The following is a 27,510-nucleotide window of genomic DNA, read 5'->3' as shown; positions in this document are numbered from 1 at the left end:
CTGGTTATTTTATATTCCCTTGACAAATTAACACTTCGCTTCTTTGTGTTTATTAAAATTACATATTTTAGCGTATGGCTTTCGATAGTTCATCCATCTTGATAAACCAGATTTTTTCCGGTATCGAAACCGGTTTCTTTAATAAAGAATTAATTAAAGAAACCGGTTTCAATGTAGTAGACGACTACAGCGGTATAGACAACCTACCGGATTGGTCTAGCGGTGAACTTGTCATCGCAAATCAGCTGATTTCGAGGTCGAGAGTACTAAGGTTTAAAACCTAGTAAAGGCAGTTAGTTACTTTTATACGAATTTGAATACTTGATCGTGGTTATCAGTGTTCTTTGGTGATTGGGTTTCAATTAACCACACATCTTAGGAATTTTGGAACTGAGATTGTACAAGACTGCACTTCATTTACATTCATACATATCATCCTCTAATACTTTACGGCCTCCGTAGCGCGAGTGGTAGCATCTCGGCCTTTCATCCGGAGGTCCCGGGTTCGAATCGCGGCCATTTTCAAACATGCTACAAATCATTCATCTCATCCTAGCAGTATCTTAGCGATGAACCCAGAGGTTAAATAAAAGAAAAAAAAATACCTTACAGTGGTTACAGAAAAAGAAAGAAGAGGACTACAGCAGCTGTACGTCAGTTTTACACTAGCGCTCCTTATGGTGAGAGGAGGTACTAATGAAGCAGTATACCCACTTAGGCACTAGTTTATTTAGACCATGTTTTGGGCTGGGGGTGCGATTTTGCAAATTTTTTTTGGAAATATTTTTTAATTAACAAATGTGGCTAAGAGTAAGACCTTAAATAGGTGAAATCTCGAGATATTGTGGGTGACCTTGGTTTACACCCTCACTCCCTTCACCTTTTAAGTTGAAAATTTAATGGCATCAGTACCACATATATAGAAATAATCTGGCCAAGTTTGGTTAAAATCAGTCGGGTAGTTCTGGGTATATATGGTGTGAAACCCCGAACATTTCACACGTACATACGAACATTTTCATCCGGTTTTTGTGTTTTTTGAGTGTCTTAGGTGTCAAAACGTAAAGATCCGGTGAAAACCGAATATGCTCAAATTGGACCGATTACAATAGTTTCCCTTTTAAAGCAATATGAAGCTACAGCTCTTCTATAGTGCTAAGCGGGAAATTAACAAAATAAGATATTAATCGATACTCTGAATATTATTCAGAGTATTATATTTTTTCATAAGTTTTTAGAGCAGGAACCAATATGTACGTAATAATATTTTTGATAATAAAAAATGGTTCATATTATTTTAACAGAACAAGTTTATTTTTGCTTAAATTATTACATTTTTGAATATATATGTTTACTGTGAGGTAATCTTTTACAAAATTATTAGAAAAAAAATTATTTTTTCAGAAAGAAATATATCTTATCGTTGACATCTTAGCGTTGTAGAATGGAAACATTTCATCTGGATGTTATATGAATGTTTATAATATCAACCTATTTAAAATACATATCATCGGGTTAAAAGAACTTATACAAGTTTCTGTTATAACTTTGATATATAACTTTGTGATAAATAACTTTGTATGGAATACCCGAAGTCTGTACAGAATCATCTAAAATTTGTTTCGGTTAAATCGTCTATCTAAGACACTTTTTTGAAAACAGTGGTCGTCCCCAATTAATAACTTTTTTTATTCTTTTTCTCTATAAATACAACCTCTACATTATTTAATAAAATTAATTAATGTTTTCTCAGTTACTTCATCGAAACGGTCGTAAAAGTTTAGTTTGTAGAATGTTTACTTCTATTCTATCGGTGTAGTTCAGCGTATATTAAAGGGGCTCTTGTATTGAAGCATTGATAATCTTGAAGGATATCATTAAAGAGGATTATTTGTGAATTGAAGCTTACCCCCGTTCGGGTGCACAACCCTTAAAAGCCAGGTCATCTATTCCAGGCGTCGGCCGGGTCTACTAAACGGACCGGGATAGACCGAGTGATCGATAATCGGGAGACAACCTAAATATTGATGTCGTTCGTCGCAGAGGAGAAATAACCCCCTCTGGGATTAATCCCACGCAAGCGACCGCCGGTAGTAACCCGACTACTTGATGTGACCCTATCGGTTTCCATTCCCTTCTATGTTGCAAATTACGTTTGTCATCAACACCTAGTGATACCTGTAAACGCTGTAATATCTATATCCACCTACGTTTTATTCGCTGACTTTAACTCTCTCTACACTTTATGTAAACCTTTCTAACCTTTTAATACAATTAAATATGACTACTTTTTAACATTAAAGTAATGTTTTAAAAAGATTTTTGTTCATATTATATTAATAAAACAAAGATAAATTGTTTCTTAAAATAACAATTTATTCTCTACAATAGAATCCCTGAAAATTTGCAAGTTTTTCACCTGGAAATAACTCAAAATAGTAGGAAATATTGATATTGACAATAACCAGGTTAAGACAGTTTATAAATTAACATTTTTTGTTTATTCTTATAGTAATTATGGAGTCACATAATTTCATTTCATTTCAAGTTCAACGAATGCGGACGAAAGTGTCGTTGAGTTTTTGCAATCCAAAAACATTTTACATACAACAAAATTATGTAAAAAATAAAATGAAATGAAAATAAAATTTCATTCAAATAACCGATATAACTATTTATACTGCCATTTTTATAACAATATATATTTATTTATTTTATAAATACAGGGTTATCATAAAAGAATGGTGCAGTTTTGAACATGGTTTAAATTAAAACAGAATTACTTACAGTTATGTTTTTTATTTTTCAAATTTGTCGTCTCAAACATTTTTTTACATAATTAATAAATTTCAATATGTGCGCCCTTGCTTGCTCCAATGCTTGCATTCCAATCTCCAACTATTATTAAATTTTCATCTCCTTTTACGTGTTTAATTGCTTCATCAATCTCTTCGTATACACACTCTACCTCATCATCATCATGGGCGCTTGTAGGCATATAGACGTTAACAATCGTTGTCGGTTTAGGTTTTGATTTTATCCTTATTACAATGATTCTATCGCTATGCGTTTTGAAATACTCTACTCTCTTCCCTATCTTCTTGTTCATTATGAAACCTACTCCTGCCTGCCCATTATTTGAAGCTGAGTTAATTATTCTAAAATCACCTGACCAAAAGTCGCCTTCCTCTTCACCCCGAACCTCACTAATTCCTACTACATCCACATTTATCCTATCCATTTCCCTAATTAAATTTTCTAGCCTACCAACCTTTTTTAAACTTCTAACATTCCACGCTCCGACTCGTAGAATGTTATTTTTTAATTTTCTGGTGACCCCTTCCTTAGTAGTCCCCACCCGGAGATCCGAACGGGGGACTAGTTTACCTCCGGAATATTTTACCAAGGAAGGCGCCTCCATTATTGTATATGTGAAAATGCAGAGCCACATTTTCTTGGAAAAAAAGCAGCTGTAGTTTTCCATTGCTTCAGCTGCGCAGTACTCAGAGGACTGAGTGATGTTGATATGACCGTTTAAGTCATTCTGACTCACGCCCCTAACAACTACTGAAAGAGCTGCTGCCCTCTTTCAGGAATCATTCCTTAGTCTGGTTCTCCGATATGATTGCACCTACGGTCCAGCTTCTCTGTATCCCTGAGCATTCAAGCCCCCTCACCAACGGCAAGGTCTCATGATTCATAGAGGAGGATGTTTAGTTTATTGACTTTTATTCTATTAAACGTATTGTAATTTTTTCGATTTGTTGTAATTTTTTAAGAAATTATATTTTTTTTAACTCACTCTAACTTAACTCAATTTCTCTTCAGTAAGTTTTTGTAAATATTTTTTTAATGAAATATTTTATAAAACAATAAGACAGTAAATTTTAATTTCTTTCAGATAATTTTTGTAAATTCTGATTTTTTTATTGGCAAATTTCTACTCGATGAATTTTTGTAAGGTATTAGGGTATCTATACAACAGATTACATCGTAAATATGTTCTGATTATCTTTTTAATTTTACTAAAATACGTTTATTTTTTTATATTTTTTTGTGTTTATATTAAGTGTGATATCCATTACACAGAAAAAAATGGTATATCCAGTACGTATGATAAATCCTTTTTAATTTTCCAGTTAACCGGATTCGTCCTTGAAAAGGTAAATCCGGATAATCGGCGTTCCATATTACTGCCGAACGTGAGCTAAGGTTATATAGATTGCAGGAATACGTATTATTTTTACCTTTAATGTTATCTTTCCATAGTTTTTTTTTCACGTATATAAATATAAAAAAACTGACAACACGGCTGTAGGACTTAGCCGTCACGCGGCTTTTTTCTGATACACGTCTTACACACACAACTTAATTTAAAATATTTATATTTTATTTAAATATAATATTTTTTGTTTATTTAATCCAATTATTCTAACTAAAGCGTGTGCGCATATCTTATTTTATTCGCACGGGCATGGCAGTACTAGCGGCCATTTTAAATACTTTTTTACATTAAAATACTATTAATTTATTTAATTCTATCGCTCACCTGTGACGTCACAACATAGGAAACTACTTTAGCAGCGGTATTTCAGTGCTACACTAATGCTCTTTGTGTTGAGAGCGCACTAGTGGCTAAGTGGGTATACTACATCACTTACCCACTTAGCATTTTTTGGGTGGGGGTGCGATTTTTTAATTTTTTTTTTTAAATATTATTTTCTAACTGTTAACAAATGTGCCTAAGAAAAATAAGACCTTAAATAGGCGAAATCTCAAGATATAAAGGGATGACCTAGCTCTACAGCCTTATCACCTTGACTTTTAAGTTGAAAATTTACCGGAGTTTAACTTATTAGATGCCGCCCTATAAATAAAATCGTTCAAAAGATCAACTGCCTCATTTGAGTTCGCAGGTAATGGACCTAATATTATACAAAATTCTCGCAACCTATGTAAAATAAATCGTTCTAGACCAATTTTGGGAACAAGGGCAGAACTTTTGACTATTAAGTTCATCGTAAGTTTCAATTTGTATTGGCGTATGATCGGAAAATGCATTTAGAACGACCACGAAATCCTTAATTAGATCTAATCCATCAAACGAAACACAAGTAAAATCTATAACTGAGAATCCCCTACCAGCAATAAAAGTATATATATTTTTTTTTTATTACCACCTATCTTTCCATTCAACACTATTAAATTAAAAGACTCACATTTCTATTAATTTTAGATCCTTTTTATCTACAGCTACATCTTTAGACCGCCTTGTGCGCTCTAACCCCGGCACCTGTATATAACTCTTCCAGTATGCTCTGATCACTAGCAATTCTAGCATCGAAAATCCCTACCAAAAGAAAACATCTGTTCTCCCCATGATCCCCCATCTAAATTTGCAGTTCACAAAACATTCTTCCCATTCTACTTCACTGTTTCCCGATAAATAAACTGGGAAGAACAAAGTGTACTTCTGTGGATGCTGAGATAGAATAGTGTCCATTCTTCCCAAATTAAAAAACTCATCTTATGCTGTAAGCCCGCTTTATAGTCCACTATAGTTTCACCTTTATCTCTTCCCCTTGGTGAATTTCTGACAGCCGGCAGCCGTCGAATGAAGTAACCTGAACACCAACAATCTACTGCATCAGATTCAATATACGTTTCTGTAAGAAAAAAAATCCCATCATAATTACTAACAAAATTAAAAAGATCTAAATGACTTCGCTTATTTTCTAAATTTGCAATATTATACGCTGACAACTTAATAGAACCGCTCTCGTTACCACTGCACACACCGTTCGAAGCCCCCTACCTCCAAAGCCGGACAGACGAACACTTCCTGTTCTCCGTTTTCCCTCCCCAGCATTCTTGTTACCACTGTCGAAAAATTCAGATAATTTTCCAGTCGCATCCTCTCTGCCGCACATCAAATTAAGCTCTTCTGTAAGAACCAATGTATATTTATGAAACACCATTCGATAGAACTATGACCAATACTCTCCTGGAATTATCAATTTTTTGCAGCTTATTTCTAAGTCCTCTAATAAAATAGCCCTCTTTTTCCGTGTTTCGACAGAATAATTTTATGAATGTTTTTATTTTATATGTATTAGATAGCATCGCCTGAATTTCATCATACCGGGTTGTGTGTGTAATAATTTATCCTCCTGCTTACCGAGACAATGTGCCCGATTAATAAAAATTTCAGATTTAGTTGTAAAAATACGATTCAAAAAATCAAGTACAACATTTTTGACGTCATCATTTCTATTGTATTTCAAACCTTTGAAAACCAGGTAGTTTCGCCGAGCCCTATCTTCTAAATTGATCAGCTTATCCTTAATTAACCTATTTTGCTCTTGTAAAGAGCAAAATCTTAACTAACTTCAGCTTTCCAAACTTTGTTTTCTTCGATGAATCTGTTCAATACAGATTTAATACCTCCCATATCCTCCTTCGTGGCTAAATTCGCTAATTTATCTTTTTCATAATGAATAATAATTTTGTGCTCGACAGAATTCAGTAAAGTTCAATCCAATGAGGGACTTTACATAGAAAATTTGATTTATATATATGGTAAAATTTTATATATATGTAAAATTTTAATTTTTATACCATTACAAAGATTAAATTCCTTTTTTTTATACGGAAGGTGTATGTTATTTTAAACATTATTTAATATTACAACTAAAACAGAAAATGTTATATTTTATTATGGAACTGCCAAACATATTTCGATTATTTGCGTAGTAATAAAATAAACAGTATTGTCATTTAAGTCGTTATATTTTTAAAAACCGTATTACAATATGCAATCAAATGAAATTTTGAAAAAGTGTCGAGTAGGGAAAATGAACAGATATGACCATATTATTTTTATTTCATTGGTGTAAATTTGATATAATTCATACGAGGTTTTTTGATTGTTTAAATGTGTGTGTATGTGTGTGTTTTGTGTGTGTGTGTGTTGTGTGTATGTGTATGAATATAGTTAGATTGCAGTAACAGGGGAAAAGCATACTGTATATTGTATGCACGAGGGACCCATATATTCTGGCAAGCTGTATTGGTTTGTTGGAAGTAAAATATTTTATCCGCTCTCTGTCACAAAAAAAAATAATAAATTTCGGTTTCATCTTTTAAAAACTTCATTTAAAATAAATCAAGCAATCTTAACTTTTTAATCGTCTAATTTTATATAAATATTACTCTACAGTAGGAAGTTTTGAATTTGTTATATTATTTTCATTTCATTTAATTCTGTTTATTACTTGCTTATATATCTGGGGTAACTCGGTGTAATAATTTCGTCATAGGCTCATTTATTTCTTATTTTATAAAAATTGTCACTAACTTTCACAATAAACATCTCCTTCGCATTCTTTTTTATTGAATTTAACCTTTCAAATCTAATTTGTTTACAGTTGAGCAATTCTATTAGATATATTTTTACTCTTTTTTTTAGCTAAGTTCTAGAAACTTTTAGGAAGTTCTACGATTTCCAAAATGTATTAGTGTTCAAAAATATTCTAGTATATATCAAAAGTTCCAGAATTTTTAACTTTTTTAATTTAAAAATAATAACGCATCCAAAACGACAAAATATTCGTTGACACATAATATTTAAACACATAATAATTGTCTGAGGAAGTCGATATTGACATGGAAAACGATCGATATAGACAATGATAATCTATATAGACAAGATTTCTCGGTATAAACAACATTTGTAAGAATAATTTACGTTATTTCAAACGTATAAATACAGAGGAAATGAACAATAAAAATAACGTATAAACGCAGCCGGGACAAATAACAATAAATTGTGAAATTTTCAGCGAAATCATTTTAGTAGTGTTTGAGTCATACTCAAAACGAAGATTGTCTTTTATTTATACAGGTAATAAAAAAAAATTATAATTATTTCAAATAATATATAATAAGTTAAGGTTATTAAAAACAGCTTTTAGTATTTCCATAAAATAAAACCAAATCATAAGGCTATTTTATTTTTTATCAGTGGTATTTCATTTTTATACGTGTGCAGTTTTGATGTCGAGTGTAGTGTAGAAAGAACTTGGTTTTAGAAAAGTTAATTATGTTCGAGAATTAAGAGACTCCCAAGATTAGGGAAAATAGACTGCCAAAATAACATTCTAAATTCAAAAATGTTCCACTTTTTTTATAAATAAATCTAGAAGGAATTATTACCGGCTAAGTAAAAAATTTTACCCAAGCGTATTCTTATTTATTTTATTCAATCCATGTTTGTTAACACCCATCAGTTTTCCTTCTAGACTATTTTATTTAATGGTTGAATATTTTCTCATTTTTTTAGACAAAATTCTTTTTCTTAAAACTAAAGAACTTTTTTTTAAATGCCGTTTAAATGTCCACACGGTATATGAATCAGTTGATTTTTTTTTTTAAGTGCCTAGTATGGGATTCAGTGCTGAAACTCAATACCTATTAAATCGGGCATTTTATTGGTTTATATGATTTGTGTGTGTGTGTTTACAGAGAGCAAACCCTTAACAATTTTTCAACAGTTAAACGTAGAAAAATTAGATTTAGCAGAGCCTCCTGTATCTCGAAGCGAATTCTTTTTACCCGACTACGTCCATACGAGGTGAAGTATTGTATTTAACTGTTATGTATGTATCTTTGTTTGTTGGGGGATCAGGGTCAGGCGGTGGGGGATACAGGGGGAAAGCGAAATCATCCCCATAGTTTGCATAATAAAGGTTATAAATTTTTTTATTTTTTTTTATTTTGTGAATATTAATAAAAATCTTTTATAAAAAACCTTTTTTGCTAAATTTCACCCCCACTCCTAAAAATGGTTTTAATTTTGAAGATTTATAGAAGGCAGTAGTACAAGGGGTGATTTTTGTTGCATTTTTTAAAAATATTTTTGCGAACAGTTGCGGCCAGACTTCAAAAATACTTTTGCGGCCGGACTTCTGCTGTAGTGGTGTCACTAATGAGCGGTAGAAATAAATTAATAATAAATATTTAAAGTGTAAAAATTGTCACATTCGCGTGAATAAAATACGGTATGCGCGCGCGCGCGCTTTAGTTAGAATCAATCAATTAAATAAACAAAAAATATTGTATTTAAATAAAATATAAATAATTTAAATTAAATTGTGTGTGTAAGGCGTGCATCAGAAAAAAAGCCGCATGACGGGAAAGTCCTACAACTGTGTTGTCAGCTTTTTATTTAAATCTGATTTTAAAACAAATTATTAAAATTTTATAACAAATTTATTCATAGCCGTTGATGTCGGTTATAAAACTTTTGTATACATGACATTTGGCAACAAGAGGTCAGACAGGTTGACCTTTTGTAATAACCATAATAGGTTTATAATATACTTTAGTACCTAAATACATACACACACACACACACACATTTAAGCAACATGTTATAGTTGACTTCTATTGTAAATATAGTGGAAATATTTCTTGTTCGTTCTGGAAATAAATATCGTTATAATGAAATATTTCTATTTTTTTTAAATTTATAATCTGTTTAATTTTCCTTTTAATTTTTTTACCATAATATAATTAAATATAACATAAAAAAATATAAGGAATAACTAAATAATAAATATAAGAAATAGTAAATAAAATAATAGAATAGTAATAAATATAAGAAATAAGAAATATAACACTAAACTTTGATGATAGAACTGTCGAATCTGAAAGGTTTTGGATTCATATCCTCCTCAATTTTGTCAATTTTTTACAGATTTAAGACATCTAGATTTCATTTACTTCATTAGATTAGTATCAGAAAGAGAAACCGGTCGTACAAATTTTACCAAATCCTTAGAGCCTACCCGGCTAAAAAGAACTTGGTAAAATGAACGTTAAAAGATAAAGCACTGACCTCGATATATAATTACATTTTGAGAAAAATTTTCATGTTTTTGTGCTTTGTCTACTTTCCATACAAAAATTTAATATAAATATCACCTGATAAAACTTTTACAGCTCCAACCGTCTCACGCATGCCAAATGCACTCGTTCTCAGTCTCTCCCTCCTCTAAGTTTCTGATAATCATATTATTCAGTACTTGTTAAAATCATAATTCAGAAATTATGCCTCCTTCTTGATAGCGTTCAATTTAATATCTTTTGTTACCATTTTGACCATCTTTCATACACTATTCTTTGTGCATATCCAGAAACAAAAGGCGCTTATTCTCAATGTCATCTCAATTCCCCCCCGAGGGAGAAGAAAACCCGCCTCGCAGCGTATATGATCGCTACACCATCCCCTCCAGTTAAGCTATGAGTGGCTTAATCGGAGGACATCTTCTTGTCCTAAAACTGATCATATTCCACAGTCATCAGTCCGGCCTCGTGAGATGCAATCGATGCAGATGCCCCGACAGACATCCACATCGGTAAATTCCGCCCTAGTCAAGTTTGCCTTCAAAGAAGAAGACATCAGACACTAACTCTACCACATAGCCCTCAGGAACTAAGCTAAAAGCCTACACGTGGAAGATCAAAGACCCCGTGCCTAAAGTCTACAAGTCTATCACCACTTAAAACCGATTGCACCCACAATACAAACGATTGCAATAAAGTGTTTATGCCACGACAGCATAACAAATTCAGCCAAATTTAATTACCACGACGGCTTATCGTTATAATTATTTGATTGGAGTGCCAGCGAGAATAAAATGTCCCAGAAGACCTCAGGTCTGGTCCGTTCGGGAAGTATAACCTCTAGTCTCCCACTTCAGCTCTAACTTTGAGGATCGCTTGGATTATCAGCTAGGTTGATCGCAACCAACACTTAACTTATTTGCTCCTTAATAAGTGTGCACTCCAATCAACAAAATGCCGTGCTTTCTTATTGGCTTTTCTCAATGACTTTTCCCAACTCTTTCTCTTATTTTCGTCATTCCTCATATGCTTCAGTCGGGATACTCTACAGCCTCTTCGTAAAAAAATCATTTCGACTGTATTTATTCTTTATTCATCGTTCTTTTCCCTGTTATCTCCATCTGTTTCGGTCCCGTGCTTTTATTTTCATCTATTCATAATCTTTACTACTCTTTATGTCATTTATTAACGTCAGTCTTTTTCTTTCTCTTTTTTCACCTTCAACGGAGTTGAAGGTGAAAAAAGTTTTCAACCTTCTGATAGTTCTGTCTTCACTTATTCTTTTTAATACTTTTACGTTACTTACTCTGCACACCCATTGTATCTTTTCCATTCTCCTCCAGAACTACATCTCAAAATCTTTGATCTTATCTTTCTTTATCTTTCTCCATTGTCCGTGTTTCATTACCACACAAAAGTATACTAAAAACATACCATTTTACCAAACCCTTCCTCAGGTTCAGATCCATGTTGCTGTAGAGTAGGATTTTCATTCTAAATAAGGTTTTCTTTATCATTGCAAATTTTCGTCTTAATTTCTTCTTTACTCCTTTAGTTAGTACCATCCCGAGATATCTATATTTTTCTACTCGTCTATTTTCCCTTCTGGTTACCTTCTCTCTCATTGAGCTTCATAACTTTTGTTTTCCTTACATTTATTTTCATCCCATATTCCTTCACACGTACTTCCAGTGCTTTTATCATTCCTTGTAATGTCTGAGTGTCTTCATCTACAATCAGTAGATAGTCAGTAAACCTGACACGATTTTTATTTCTTCTACCTATCTTTACTCATTTTTTGGCTATCCAGTGTTTCTTTCAACATTTCAAAAGGGTGAACAGCGTTGCTGTATTTTTCAATACATCTTCATATTTTTCATATTTAAAGGGTAATTTTTATAATTTAATTACGACAAATTTTTTACTGATTATTTTTTTCAACTCGGTCGGTACACCTAGACAATATTTTTGGTTATGATTTTTAGATTTTTTTTTATTATTATTTCTTTAGTTGGTTGGGAATAAGTTGTTTTGTTTTCCCCTTTTTATATTCTAAAAGGCCGGCTTTTTACAAAAAATAAAAATTCATATCAATCTCTTTATAATAATTTTATTTATTTTGTAGATCTCTCAAAAAGATTAATTGAATTTTGAAGAAATAAAGATTTCTTGTCAGTTCATTGTTTGGTTCATTGAATTATATAGACCTAAATGTTAAAAAAGTTAAATATTAACTTACTTTTGTGTTTATATTTATGAAACTGCAATCATTGCTCAATTTATTCATAAAAAAAATTAAATTTGAATCTATATCAAGCCAGACAAGAGAACTATTCGTCTAACCTAACACAATACTTACTTATTATATCTTATTATGCTTCCATTGCTATTTTAAGTGAATTGTGGATCACTTAGAAAAAATATCTTCTCAGCAATTATACTATTAATCTATCTATGAATCTTTAAATAATTTTCAACCCGTTGAAATGTACGTAAATACTGTTCAAAATAATTTTAATTAACGCCTTTTAAATTGTTACATTGTAGTTTTATAATTAATATCTTACTGTATTAATAAAAATAGATATTATTTTTTATAGAAATAAACAAGACACAATCCCATTTCTTATTCAATGTAGAAAAAAATCAGTCCGTCAAATATCATATGTTTATATTTTAAGTTAAAATGAACTTTAATGATGTCTATTTTTCTATTTCATAAGTAGCTGACCCGACAATGCTCCGCTATTGTTAGATTTGAGTATATGTATATAGATATAATGAAACAAATGGAAGTTTGATAAAACATTAAAAAACTGAACATTACGGGACATCACAAAATTTAACCTTTCACTTTTTCCCTCTTTCTTCTCTTTTCCCCTCTTCGAGTCTTCACTTCTTTCCCTCTTTCTCTTTTTTTCCTCTTTCCTTTTTCGCAAAAATATTTCTTTTCACGTAACTAATATATAACTTATATTTTAACTAACTTCTACTCGTAACTTATATTCTCAATGTGAGCCAAATCGAACCGTAAATAAAATCTTTCAAAATATCTAGACCTCAGCGTCACCTAGCGGATCCAAACTAATTCAGAAATCTTTGCGGGCGTGCGCATAACTCACGAAAGTTTCATCGCAGTCGGATGAATGGTATAGGAACGCTACAGAACAAACAAACAAGCATTCATTTTTATATAAGATTAGATGTATATTTTTTGATGATGCTCTGATCCCTTGATCCACTCAGGAAAACTCTGGAGCAATTGTTTTTTTTTTATCCGTGGAATAACTTTATCTACCTGTTCCTGTCATGATCTGTAAACCATGAAATTCATCATTCTGATGAATGTAAAAATTATGTACCGATCAGAATTAAAAATTTATATACTTTTTATAGAAATAAACAAGACACAGTTCTATTTCTTATTCATATATTAAATATTATTAATACATAGATATATTTTTAATGAAGAAAAACTCAGCCCGTCATCTATTGTATTCTATTACGTGGGTTAAAACTTGATTAAAGAATTTATCGGTAAATTGAGTACGTGCCACACAATTCTAGGAAAGATTATTCCTTCAGAAAACCTGTAATTTTTCTTAAATAATTCCTTAACACCAAATATTTTGTATAATATAAAATTGAGCCGGTCGACCCAAAATATTACTGTGAAGGAATGTCATCCTGAGAATGAATATAGTACGATTGTTGATGATGTAGGCACACAAAATATTGAAAAGGCCAGAGCTATTCCCCGAGTACGGTTATTTTCTTGTGCTGCGTTTTACCTGCAAACCATCTTTCTCGCCATCAATCTTTTTCCTATGATTCCATTTCACCATTTTTTGTTTTCAACAGACTTCTAGCTAAAGCAGGAATCAGAGTACAAATAGCATCGTAATTCTTTATAAAATGCAAATTATCAATTAAGAGTTTAACCTGCAATTATTGAATTATTATCTCATGTAACATAAAAATAATTCTCAGATTTTCTTCCGTAAGTTGATATTTCTAAAATTACGCTTAGTGATTATTAAATAATATTGTTTGTTACATGTTTTTTTTTTATTATTATTAGTAGATGTAAAATCAAAATTAAACCAAATAAGTCACAGAAATTCCATAATTATAAAATTGATAATGTTAAGTACCGTAACGGTTTTAAGTGAATTGAAAAAAGACAAAATTCACTCTTTAGAATGACGTAACCATTCTCAAGGATAATAAACATCCATAATAGACTAATGAGGAATGAAATTGTTCACCATTGAGCTAAGTATACGGTAACGTACCATTGTGGTAAACCTACCTAAAGACAAAGGATTTTTTGCCTTATAATTAATACCTTCACAGTGTTTCATTATAAGGCTGCCTATTTATTGAACATCAATACTCCCAAAGAAAGCAATTCTGATAAGTATATTTTGTATTTAAGGAGCATCACAACTATAATAAAATTAAGGACGGACAGTGAAAAAAAAAACAAATCTATGTGCCTTTATTATTAAGAAATAATGTATTATATGGACTACTTCATCTCAGCAAGGATAATATATATATATATTGTATAAAATATATTTCATGATGAACTGAAGCTATCGTATTAAAAGTTATAAACATTAAATAATTTAAACAAAAATCTCTATAGAAGTTAAATTCTTTTAGTGTTTTTACTGAACAAGATAAATTGTTTCTCGTTAAAAAAAATTAGCTCGGTTGAAAAATAGTTTTCTTTTTTCTTGTTTTTTTCTCTTTATTTTTACTTTGTTTCATTTCAAGGAATGTTAACAAACCAAAGCTTTGAAAGTTTTTCAAAGTCTTCTTGACGTTTTTTAACTTGGGCTAATCGATTTTTAGAGCAGCGCTACAATAGCTCACTAATGAGACAAAACAAAAAGGACTTCCTTAAAGAGCAGATGCTTTAATCTATTACTTTTTTACTGTTTTACTTTCAAACTAAATTAAGTTTTATACTTTAATTCGGTTTAGGTTTTATATATATATATATATATATATATATATATATTTCATCGTTTACAATAAAAAAGCCTATTATAATTCTTCATAATAATATTTATAATCTTTAATAGACCTATACTACTTGCAATTTCTGTACAATTTTACTGAAATGTTAATGTACACAAATGTTAATAATTATTTAATAAAAAAAGTTATATAACATTATTGGAAATTATTTTCGCATATTAATCGGTTGGTTTCAATGTGGTTATGACTATATTATTAAAAATTTTGTGTCAAACTTAAACATATTTGATTCTTTATGTAAATATTGCTTTCCTGTCTATATAGCGCTGTAGCAGAGCTATAGTTCTAAAAGGAAAAGTATTGTAATCGATCGAATTTAGGCACATGCGGTTTTCACCGGATCTTCACGTTTTCACACCTAAGGAGCTCGAAATATACGAAAACCGAATGTAAATGTTCGCATTTACGTATGTGTTTTGGTGGTGGTCTATAAATCATCTTATATCTCCAGAACTAATTGACCGATTTTGACCAAACTTGGTAAGAATACTTCTATATTTGGTGGGAGGGGGAGGTGGGAGCATTGATGCCATTAAATTTTCAATTTGAAAGGTCAAGAGCGTGTGAGGCTGTAGAGCAGGTCACCCTCACTATCTCTAGATTTCACCTAAGTAAGATCATATTTTCTTAGGTACACATGTTAACTATTAAAAAATAACAATATTTGCAAATTTATTTTTCAAAATCGCACTCCCACTCCAAAAAAGTACTGTTTTAGTCGTCTGCTATGTTGTGACGTCACAGGTGAGCAGTAGAATTAAATAAATTAATACTATTTTCCTTTCTTTTTCCTGTTAAGCCTCCGGTAATTACCTTTCAGATAATACTTTAGAGGATGAATAAGGATGATATGTGTGAGTCTAAATGAAGTGTAGTCTTGTACAGTTTCAGTTCGACCGTTCCTGAGATGTGTGGTTAATTGAAACCCAACCACCAAAGAACACCGGTATCCACGATATAGTATTCAAATTCGTGTAAAAATAACTGGCTTAACTGGGACTTGAACGCTGGAACTCTTGACTTCCAAATCAGCTGATTTGGGAAAATGCGTTCACCACTAGACCAACCCGGTGGATTAAATTGATACTATTTAAAGTGTAAAAACGTAACTCGTTTTGGCTGGGTTTCGAACTCGATCGCCCGGTCGACTTGGTACCTGATGCGTTAAGACTCGCGGCTACACCAGTCTGCCGATCGTACAAACCAAATTTGTTCTATGTAAGTTGTGAAATTTTTTTTGTTTAACCTCCGGGTCCACAGTTAAGTATTGCTTCAGAGAATGAGATGAATGATTTGTAGCGTGTGTGAAAATGCTATGCCTGACCGAGATTCGAACCCGGGACCTCCGGTTGAAAGGCCGAGACGCTATCACTGACGCCATGGCGGCCGGCAAGTTGTGAAAATACATTAGTTTTGCTAGTACCGACCGTCGCCGCTAGCTACCGCGGCACCGTGCGAATTAGATACGGTATGCGCACGCGCGCTTTAGTTAGAATCATTGAATTAAATAAACAAAAAAATATTATATTTAAATAAAATATAAATATATTAAATTTAGTTGTATGTGTAAGCCGTGTATCAGAAACAACCCGCAGTGGTAGAACCGAATCGCAGCTACTGCTACGTGACGGGAAAGTCCTGCAACTGTGTAATCAGCTTTTATTTTTAAATATTTATAACAGACTCTATTACCACTAATAGGCTCCACGTACGTATTTTATTGGATGATTTTGTGTTAACTGGACGGGAAAAATTCACAGAATTAATTTAAATAAGAGGTGGTTTCACGTCCGATAACGTATCATAGTATGATTACATCTACAAGGTTATAACGCACTTGAACGCAGCTTGTTCCATTTGCAATTCGATAAATTGTCGTATCAGTACCGTACCACTCTGTCCCAGTAAATGTGCGCTACTCGTATTATTATCCGGTGGGTAGATCCTCTTGTATTTAACAACTACATTGTACTTATTTTTTGTTTTTTTTGTTTTTTGATTCGCCAAATTTCTTTTGTTTATATATATCTTTATAGTATATGATTTACAGTGATATTGGGCTTTTGTAAATGATTGCAAATATTATTAGGAGTTTATGTACTACGCCCTTCTTTCAACTTTATTCCACACCGATATATATAAAAAAGATTGATTATATGTAGCTTTTAAAATAATTTTTTGATGTTAAAATTGTACTGTAAGTAAACGGTATATTTATTCCCGATTTATATAGTTTATTAATCATTATAAATTATTAAACTTTAAGGGTACGATGTATTAATAATAGTTTTAACATTAGTAAATTGTGATTTATTGTGCTCGGTATCAGATATTATACCGACATTAAGCAACATCATTATTCAATGAAGAGAGAAAATATTATAGTCAGAGAGGCAGTAAATGAATGAATAACGCATGGTAGTTGTAATTACTCATTCATTGAATATTTCAGGAGGAGCATAATTAATGCGTATGAATTATCAAACTATACATTGTTATTTTTATTAAATAAATGCACAGACAAAATAATTAAGCGCTCCCTTCATCCTGTTATCAATTAAATTGAATTCACTTATTTATTTTTTATTACACTGGTTTTCTCTCTGATAAAATTGGACGAGTCTTTCCGTAGAATCGGAAGGGATAAGCGTAATCCCATGTAATAGAAGAATTTTACAATCACTTTCTCAATCTATGTTTCTTTTTTCTTTATTCTGTGCACTAGAAATCGGATTTTTACAAAGGCGTTGTTAAACTTCATATGAAGCAGTATATTAGCTTATTTTAATTTTACATTATTTTTAATTAAAATTATAATTAAAAAACGTATTATTATATGGAACATCTACTGATCACAAAATGGTTTATTTTTATTTCTTCAGGGTAATTTTCCATTATTTCAAAACAAAATTAAGTTTCTAGTATAGATTTCTCCTAAAAATTTTCTCACTTACATTTGCATCGTATATCTTATAGTTACAAGCAACAATAAGTGTTAATGATACCATTCGTAACCGTTATGATTAAATGAGTAGAAGTAATGTGGATATTAAGAAACTAAGTTCGGAAATAAATATAATATAATATAATATTTTTTCAACCGGTGAACGAATTTCAACACAGATTTTTACATTCTTTAACATATTTCTTTGTAAATATATCAAGATCTGTTATTTTTTTATTTTATTATTCTTTTTTTTGAAGTCACCTTATTTAATAATCTTTATTACTGACAGTAAAGAACAGTCTAGAAAAAAATAAGTTGTTTATCAAATTTTAAAACCAGAGAACACACAAATCATCTTTTTTAATTTTATAACAGTTTTCTCAAAAACTACAGGAAATACAGTTCTGAGATCAGTTTTTTAAATTTTTATTAAGGTTGGACATAAAAATACTGCTGTTGCTAAACAATTTCTTTGTAGAGTTTTAGTATTACATTATTTAACCTTTAGTGCAGAAATCTGCGTGAAGACATTCAGTAGACGTAACTGAAAAATAAATCGTTCCTAGACATGTATATTAACTGCCTCCATTATTTTCTTAGGGATATGCTTATAAAGTTTGCCAGAATCTTTCTCAGACAAAATAAATCTATTTTATAAAAATATGTATCTAATATATTTTTATAAATATTTCTTATGAATACTTGTTTATAAGTATTTACAAATAGTTATTCATAAATAAATATAAATATCTATTTTAATATATAAAATAGATGAAGAAAGTAAAACAAGTAAATGACAGAAGAAATAATAAATATTAATTCATAAAAACAAAATTAGTATTTACTAAACCCATAAAATAAGTATTTCTGTGTTTTAAAATTAAAGTACAATATACACACAACTATTATTGTTTAGACAATCCCAGCCAGTGAATTGTTTCTTTTCTAACCGATTATCTTCTGCTAGAAAAATCTCATAAAAAGATCTTTTTTGTTCGAATGTAAATTTTAAAACGCTATTAGATATCGGCTCACTATCGTTGTTCGCGCTAATGTCTCTACAACAGTATTTCTAAAGTAAATTTCCCATTTACCTAATTCATTTGTTAGAAAGACATTATTTAAAATTTTCGTTTCTAATAAAGTAATTTTCTGTCCAGTTTCTAGAAAATATCCAGTTACAGTCGATTTCTCTGGTCTTCTATTTTTGTAATTCAACATATATATTTATACGGAATGTTAGTATAGTGCGGGAAAACTTATATAACATTTTAACAATTAAATTTAAAAAAAATTTATTTAACAAATTTTCGTAGCTCAAAACGATGTATTTTTCAGTATGAAACCACCAGATTCCAAGCCCTTAGAGTACTCTCACGGAGAGGGGGCAACTTAAAAATTTTAAATGGATATGGTAAGGTTTTGTAACACACCATTTTAAACGGCACTGAAAATAAAATTTTTTTGTAAAAAAATCAGGCTACGACAATTCTAACTGAAGGCGGCCATTAAATATTTTTCACAGCTTGTTCAAACGTGGCCTCCAGTATATAATTAGTGGTCTAATATTTAAAAATCTATCATTTCAGAGTAGAAGCACTTGCTAAATTGTTACTTTCTTTAGTATTTTTATGTGAAACGTTTTTAAAATCACACCGAAACATGCGGGTATCAGAACAGAAATTTGTAGCTTATCGAAAAGGTCTATATCGTCCTGCCTTAATAACTCCTTAACTATTAGCTCAGAGACGTAAATGCGGTATCATTTTATAACATACACGATCAGCTCACCGATACGACTATGAGTTTTTGTCACTGTCGAGTGGGTTGGTGGGGAGAAGGCAGCGCAGATCGGTCAAAACTGCGCTCATTTCAATTAGGTATAGCTCACGACTTAGTCGTGATAGCTGGTGATTCGTGTGTTTGTGTTTAGATTTTGTCGAGATAGATCGATTTAAGTAATAATAAGTGTATTTTGGACAATATTTCTGTGTAAAAAATTAAAGTAAACGTGTAAAATGTATAAAGATTCAATATGTCAGCTTTCAGCCCGCGCAAAAGCCAGCCGGAATTATAAATTACGCCTATCGTTGGAAAGAAGAGGTTATGAACAACGCACAGGTACCTCAATATCCGGTGCGAAGCGAGCGAGACTGTTTCGGGAGCGTCGCAAAGCTGGCGCGGCGCTCTCAGTGAACGACGCCGACGGCGCGAGCACCTCTACCGCTGCTTATTATGCCTTATATCTCTTACTTCTCTTTTCACAGACCAGTGTTGAACATAATTGTCCTGGAATATTAGTCGAAATAAATATCATATACCATTTAGTGTCTGTTTTATGTTAAAATTGAATTTAGTACACAGTCAATGTTTCGTTTTTATTTCAATCCAATACACTAGTGACTCGCTGATATACAGACCGATCATTTTATCTGTAGAGTTGGCCAAATGAAGGAACTAAAATTAATTTTCCACTGGAGACTTTCAGTTTTGTTAAAAAAAAAATACTATAGTGGCTCTCCCATATAAGTTAGTCGGTCTGTAGTGCGGAAGAACTTCATCCGAGGTCTGTAACGTTTCACGTTAAACCAACAGCCGTGCGCCCCGACGCAGTCCCACCCGATTCTTTTTGACTACTTGTTTAAGATGTATTGTATTTATATTATTATATAAAGAGGAAGAGGGTTTTTTTTTCAAGAGAAACAGAAAACTACCCCATCTATTGCTACTAAATTTTTACCCATGTTTCTTGGTATAAAGGAGATAGTTTTTGGATATATTTCATCGCGGGGAAAAAGGTATATATATATATATATATATACCTTTTATATATATATGTAGTAGTGAAAGTTTGCCGATTGAAGCTCAAACTTTAATGATTTGAATTAACGAACTGTGAACAGGTTTGAATTGAATGATTCGAAACAATCGAATGAATAATATTACATAATAATAGAATTAAATTTACATTAAATAAAGTAATCTAACTATATCTACACTATTACATAAAGTGGAAGAGTGTGTTTTGTTTGTTCAAGATAAACAAAAAATCTACCCCATCTATCACTACTAACTTTTTACCCATGTTTCTTGGCATAACTGAAAATGTTTGTGGATACATTTCATCTTGAAATAACAGAAATATATATATATATATATATATATATATATATATATATAATGTAGTAATGGAGATTTGCCGGTTGAAGCACAAACTTTAATGAATTGTAGACTGTGAGTGTTTATCACTGTGTGAGCTGGGTTTGAACTAATCGATTATGAACATCTAAAACCAGTTTCTAAATTTATTGAGTTTCATTCCGAGTTTCAAGGTTTAAAATCGATTTTTGAATTTTTTTTTTTGGAAAGTCTGTTATTTTTTTTATATTCTTAGTAAAGAAATCAACCTGAGTTTTGGTGAAGGTAATCTTCATATCAATAAACCAATTTCTGGAGTTTTGAAATTCGACCTTGAAAGAAAATGAAAGGTAAAAACGTTTTGAACAGTAACTGTAAATTTGTCCAATACCAAATATAGTAAATGAGATATTCAGTAGATTTGAGCTTGCAAATACTCTTCAGATAAATATTTAAAAACCATTTTCGAGTTATTTTAATTCTGATTTTTTAAGGGGGGTGCGAAGGTATACGACGCTGTGACTGAATCAATATAGCTACTGCCACCGTTACTGTATGTGTGACTGGGTGTAAGTACCTGCAGTTACTCGACTAATAAATATAAAATTAAAATATTGACCGTTACGGGAAACTCAAGTAACCATATAGCATGGGCAAAGCTGTGACGGGGAGCTGTATATATATATATATATATATATATATATATATATATATATATATATATATAAACTAAATAAGTTAGAAAATTATCCAAATTAATAGAAAATTTTCTAATCCAATTCATTAGGTCAACAACCAAACAAACAAAATAACAAAAACAAAAGCAGAAAACCTCGACGTTTCGCCCAAGATGTAGAACTTTATCAAGACAAACCACAAACCACAAGTGATTTATCAAGACAAACCACAAACCACAGGTGATTTATCAAGACAAACCACTTTCTGCTTTTGTTTTTGTTATTTTGTTTGTTTGGTTGTTGACCTAATGAATTGCATAGAAAATGTTCTATTAATTTGGATAATTTTCTAACTTATTTAGTTTTTTTATATTTGTCAAACCAAAGAATAGAGTTTAGTTATTATATACATATATCTTTATATAATAATTCTGATATTTAAATTTGTTAAATTTCTGCACTTCTATATTTATGTTTATAAGTACATTTTAAGCGAAAAGTTTTTGTAAACGATTTTTGAGCATTTTCTTATTTTTCTATTCTATTTCAATAAGTGCTTAGCATAACTCATTTTTATTTTTAGATTTGAATTAAAAATTCTATAAAAGAGATCTATACAAAACGGAATTGAGAAGATAAATTGTGTATATCTTACTTGTCTGTTTTTTTTTATACATATTTTAATTAAATTTATCACTAATTATTTTTTCCCCGCAGTTGGAAGATCAAGTGCACAACGTATTACCCAGGGTCCCTATACCGTTACAAGAGGCTACTGTAAGACTTTTAAGCAGAGATTCTAGACAGCGTCCTACAGCACAATTACTATCGCTTATCAAATATTTCAGGTAAGAAGATTTATACACTTTTAATTTTAATTTCCTTGAAAATTAATTTTTCCCTTTTAAATGACGTGTGACAGCGTCTTCACGAATGCAGTTCGTATCAAAATGTCAAATTACTCAATGGAATAAGTTCTGGCTACTGAGTCCTACCACGACCTTACACGGCATCCGGGTGAACGTCTTCTGAGAAATCTCTTATCCCAAATAACAGAAGAGACCAAGTTATCCTGACGCGGCTGAAGATTGGGGATACAAACCTAACCACACCCATCTATCTGGCTCTTTTCAGCAGAACTGTGAGGTATGGAATGAAAAATGGTTCGTAAATCACTTATTCCTAGATTTCCCAATGATGGCACTGTTCGTCGTCAATTAAACCTGAGTTCAAATGTGAAGGGTTGGTTTAAGCGGAAGAAATACATCAAAAGACTGTTGTGGTTTCTCTGCGATAGTAGGATGAAGTGCTCAGTTTAGCGATTTTGCTTACATGAGATCTCTTAGGGCGTACAGTGTGCGCAGTGAAATAGTCTACTGATCATATTCCTGTTTCGATATTTCCAATGTTTGGTGTTTATTGCCTAATTACTCATGAATATTTAGTTTTATATAAGTCGCTAATGACACTTATTTCTGTTATAAACAATGAAAAAAGAAAAAATTTCATTCCACCACTGAGTTAACACTACACCAAAAAGAACATCAATTAAAAGTAGAAGAAACGATCTATATCATACTATTATACAAAGAGGAAGAGGGTTTTTGTTTGTTCGAGATAAAGAAGAAAACTACTTGATCAATCGCAACCAAATTTTTACCCATGTTTCTTGGCAAAACTGAAAAGGTTTATTTTAAGGACATATTTCCTCTCGAAAAATCTGGAAAAATAATATATGCCGGTTGAAGCACAAAATATACTGAACTGTGAACTATTAGTCTCTATCACTGTGTGAGCTGGGTTTGAACTGAATGATTCAAATCAATCAAATTAATAATACGCATTACACAACAGCAGAATTAAATTTACGTTAAATAAAATAATATTAAATAAATTAAAAAAATTTCTGTTAACAATAACGAGCTTCCTGTGGGGACTGCGTGTGAGGCATGAGTGGTGAGGTATGCGAGCACTTCGGGGAAAGCAAGATCAATCATCACCATCAACTGGTAACAAAGGGGGTGCGCCTGGGGCGTTGATTTGGGAGGTGCAATGGGGTGCTCTTATAATATTTCTGCAAAGAATCGTCCGATTTTAAAAATTTAAATGGGGTGTTTATTAGTAGGTTGAAGGCTAACTTTTATGTGCATCAGGTATACTCTCATCAAAAAAAAACACAGTCATTCGGAAATTTATATAAACGTACAGTGCGGGGGTCCAGGGGGGGAGTCGTCCGGGTAGATGGGCGACCAAGGCAAACTCTGCGGTTATCCAGGGCGCTGATCCCCCTGAAAAATTGGGAATGGCGAGCGAAGAGAGCTCTGCGGCCATGGGGTAGGTCCCTTGTCCCGCAAGGCCCCGAGGAGCTCCTGGGTTGGCTATGGGATTCCTCTGGACTGAGCTGAGCCCCGAGGGTCCACGTACTGGCTAGAGGATCGGCTAGATTTTTTATAATCATAGTACTTAAAACTTACCGCTATTCAGAATAGTAAGTACAAAAAATTTAATATTAAAAAAGATTGAATATTTTCGTTATTTTCGTAATTTTTTTATTAAAGAATGTAACCTTACTGTAAGAGAAGAAAATATTTTAATATTTTTGTAGGATTATCCATACTAAGAAAAGTTACATATGACTGGAAGTAAGACCGTAAATTTTTCCCTCATTAATGAACCACGTCTACAGTTTTTTCTATTTATACGTAAGTAGACAAAACGTTTATAAAAACTGTTCAAAAGGATTTATCGAAACAAATCTTTAAACGGTTTCAAGCTTTCCCATATTTCACCTTTATTAATCGTGTAACTTGTTTTTTTAGGTTATTTAAAATTTATAATTTCAATTCTTCATGAATTATGTGAAGTATAAAGTGAAGAATTTAGTCCGTATCGTAATTAATTATTGGATAAATTTATCCATTTTGTTTCCAGTTGAATCCTGGCCAGGAATGACATTCACACGCTACTAGATCATTATCATTCATCGGAAATTATTTTAGAGTCAACCTCTTGTCATTGTATAAGTAATAAAATAAATTATCCATAAAGGGTAGATTCAAAAATTAATCTTAAATTAATTCTGTAATTTCCTAAATGTATAATTATATAACTTAAGTTTTATCGGAGAGAGGATAGAAATTCTTAGACTTTAAATGCATTTTATCATTTATATAACAATTTTTCAAACACGGTAATCTCTTGATGAATTTTGAACCTGTATAACATGGATTACATTCAAATAAGCGATAAAATAACATTTATTTTAATTTATAAAACCTTGTTCCATTAAACTTGTTTAATTTAAAACTAAAGAACTCCCCATATATCCTGGGGAGAATATATTATATCATAATAATTTGTCTCGTAAGACATTTTCCGATAGAATTGAACCACCGTGTACTTGTCAGGTTATTATTATAATCTATTACTCTTATAGACTGACTTTACATTCTTGTTTTTCATCGATTTAAGTCTGTGGCCGATGTCTAAATTTAGCAGAGTTATTGACGACAGTACTGCTGTAGGCGTGTAATAAAATGAGGTTTTACATCATTACTGGACTCTTTTCATTTATTTATTCGTTAATTTTTAAATAAATCTGATAAAATTGATAGTTTTCATTACTTTTTAAATAATTTCTTACAGAATTTTCTCAATATTTTATATTTTCGCTAGGATTTCACAATTGGTTTAAGTGACAATTCCTTCTCTTCCTAACAACGGGAATCTAACATCCATAGTTGACGCGTTTCAGAGTACCTTCATTCTCAAAACTAATTAAACTTGTCTGTTTTGAATGTTAAGAGTGACAATGCAAGGAAGAGCAGAAAATTACATCTCCATTTTCAAAACTACTTTTAGCTAAAAATAGTTTTGAGAATGGAGATACTCCGGAACGCATCAACTACGAATGATAGGAAAGGCAGAAAATAACGCTCAGATCAGTTTCTTACCTAGTAAAACCTTTTAAACTATTTGAAAATATGATAAAAATAATGATGAAAGCATGAGAATATTTTTTTGTAGTAAAATAACCATCTTTGCAGAAATATTATGAGAGTGGAAAATTTCTTAAAAAGATATAAATATATTAGCGTTTATTATCCAGTCAATGAAAAATCGTATAATACTGTGTAAATTAATACTTTCTTGATCAACTGAAGAAACAATTTGAACATTTCTGTTTTTTACTTTCTAGTCTAGATATAATTATAGCACAGGAAGGAAAAGTAGGTCCAATTATTGCATTTGCGTTTTCACCGGATCTTGACGTTTTTACATCTAAGGGAATTTTTCGAGTGATAATGATCGTATATGCGAGCGTGTGTGTGTGTGTGTGTGTGTGTGTGTGTGTGTGTGTGTGTGTGTGTGTGTGTGTGTGTGTGTGTGTGTGTGTGTGTGTGTGTGTGTGTGTGTGTGTGTGTGTGTGTGTGTGTGTGTGTGTGTGTGTTTTCAGTTCAGGCCTATAAATCAGCTTATATCTCCAAAACTACTGGACCGATCTTGACCAAACTTGGTCAAATTACTTCTATATATGGGGAATTGATGTCATTAAATTTTCAAATTATTAGGTCAAGGGGATCAGGCTGTAGAGAAAGGTATACTCAATATCTCGAGATTTCGCCTAATTAAGATCGTATTTTTCTTAGGTATATTTTTTAACAATTAAAGAATAACAATTTGCAAAAAAAAATTTTTGAAAAATCGCATCCCCACCCTAAAAAAATGCTCTAAAATACTGCTATGTTGTATCATAGGTGAGCGGTAGAATTAAATGAATGAATAATATTTAAAGTATAAAAAAGTAACTCAGTCTGGCTGGGACTCGAACTCGATCGCCTAGTCTACTTGGTATCTGGTGCGTTAAGCCTCGCGGCTACACCAGTCTGCCGATCGTACAAGAGAAATTTATTCTATTTAAGTTGTGAAATTACATCAATTTAATTAGTGCCGACAGTCGCCGCTTAATACCGCCACACCCGCGCGAATTAAATATGGTATGCGCTAGAGATGGTATGCGTTTAGGTATAATCGTTGAATTAAATAAACGAAAATATATTATATTTAAATAAAATGATAAATTTATATTTAAATACAATGATAAATATTTTTAATTAAGTTGTGTGTATTAAGCCATACATCAGAAATAACGCACAGTTGTAGGACGTTCCCGGAACCCGACTTTAGCCGCGTGACAGGAAAGTCCTACAAATATGTCAGCTTTTGTTAAACCCAGTTAATAACTTTCAAGTAGAATCCTTTAATTTAATACTTATGATGTTTTTTGGGGTTTTTTTTATTGAACTATAGTTATTTTCAAATTTTTTTTTTTCTATATGCATACATAACAAGGAGATTTTTTGACCAGAATTATTCATGAAAAGGCATTAAATTTAATTTCCTGTTTAAAATGTTTTCAAGACATGATACTTTCTGTGAGAAATAATATATAATCAAGACTTAATTTCAGGCAATTAATTTTACAAACATTTTAACGATAAATGAAGTGCTCCTTGTTCTTTAATTTTTAAATATTTATTATTGTAGTCAGGTTTTTTATTATTTTATTTCAATTCTATTTATTATCAAGATAATGAATACAGAAATAAAATTAATTAACTATTGCGTTTTTATTTGTTTATGCAACATATATATAACAAAAATAATTTTTCACTGAAATGGGAAACTATTATATTTGAAAATTAATTTAAAGTTAAATTAATTAATTTACGCTTCGTATAATTAATTTCTAAATTGATGTTTTCATTATTCAATTCATAGTAATTGAACACG

General features: G+C 31.4%; 1 protein-coding gene across 1 annotated transcript in view; it reads left to right on the top strand.

The window, feature by feature from the left end:
• bma (SCY1-like protein bma) overlaps positions 1-27,510 on the top strand; it is an 823,269-nt gene that overhangs the window by 547,699 nt on the left and 248,060 nt on the right. The window contains exon 6 of the mRNA XM_075374176.1: positions 22,435-22,565. Coding sequence (XP_075230291.1) covers positions 22,435-22,565 — 131 coding nt within the window. The remainder of the gene's footprint in view (positions 1-22,434; positions 22,566-27,510) is intronic.

Source organism: Lycorma delicatula, chromosome 8 (genome assembly GCF_047948215.1).
Source record: "Lycorma delicatula isolate Av1 chromosome 8, ASM4794821v1, whole genome shotgun sequence".
In the NCBI taxonomy this organism is placed as follows: Eukaryota; Metazoa; Arthropoda; class Insecta; order Hemiptera; family Fulgoridae; genus Lycorma; species Lycorma delicatula.
This window is presented reverse-complemented; position numbering and strand designations above follow the sequence as displayed.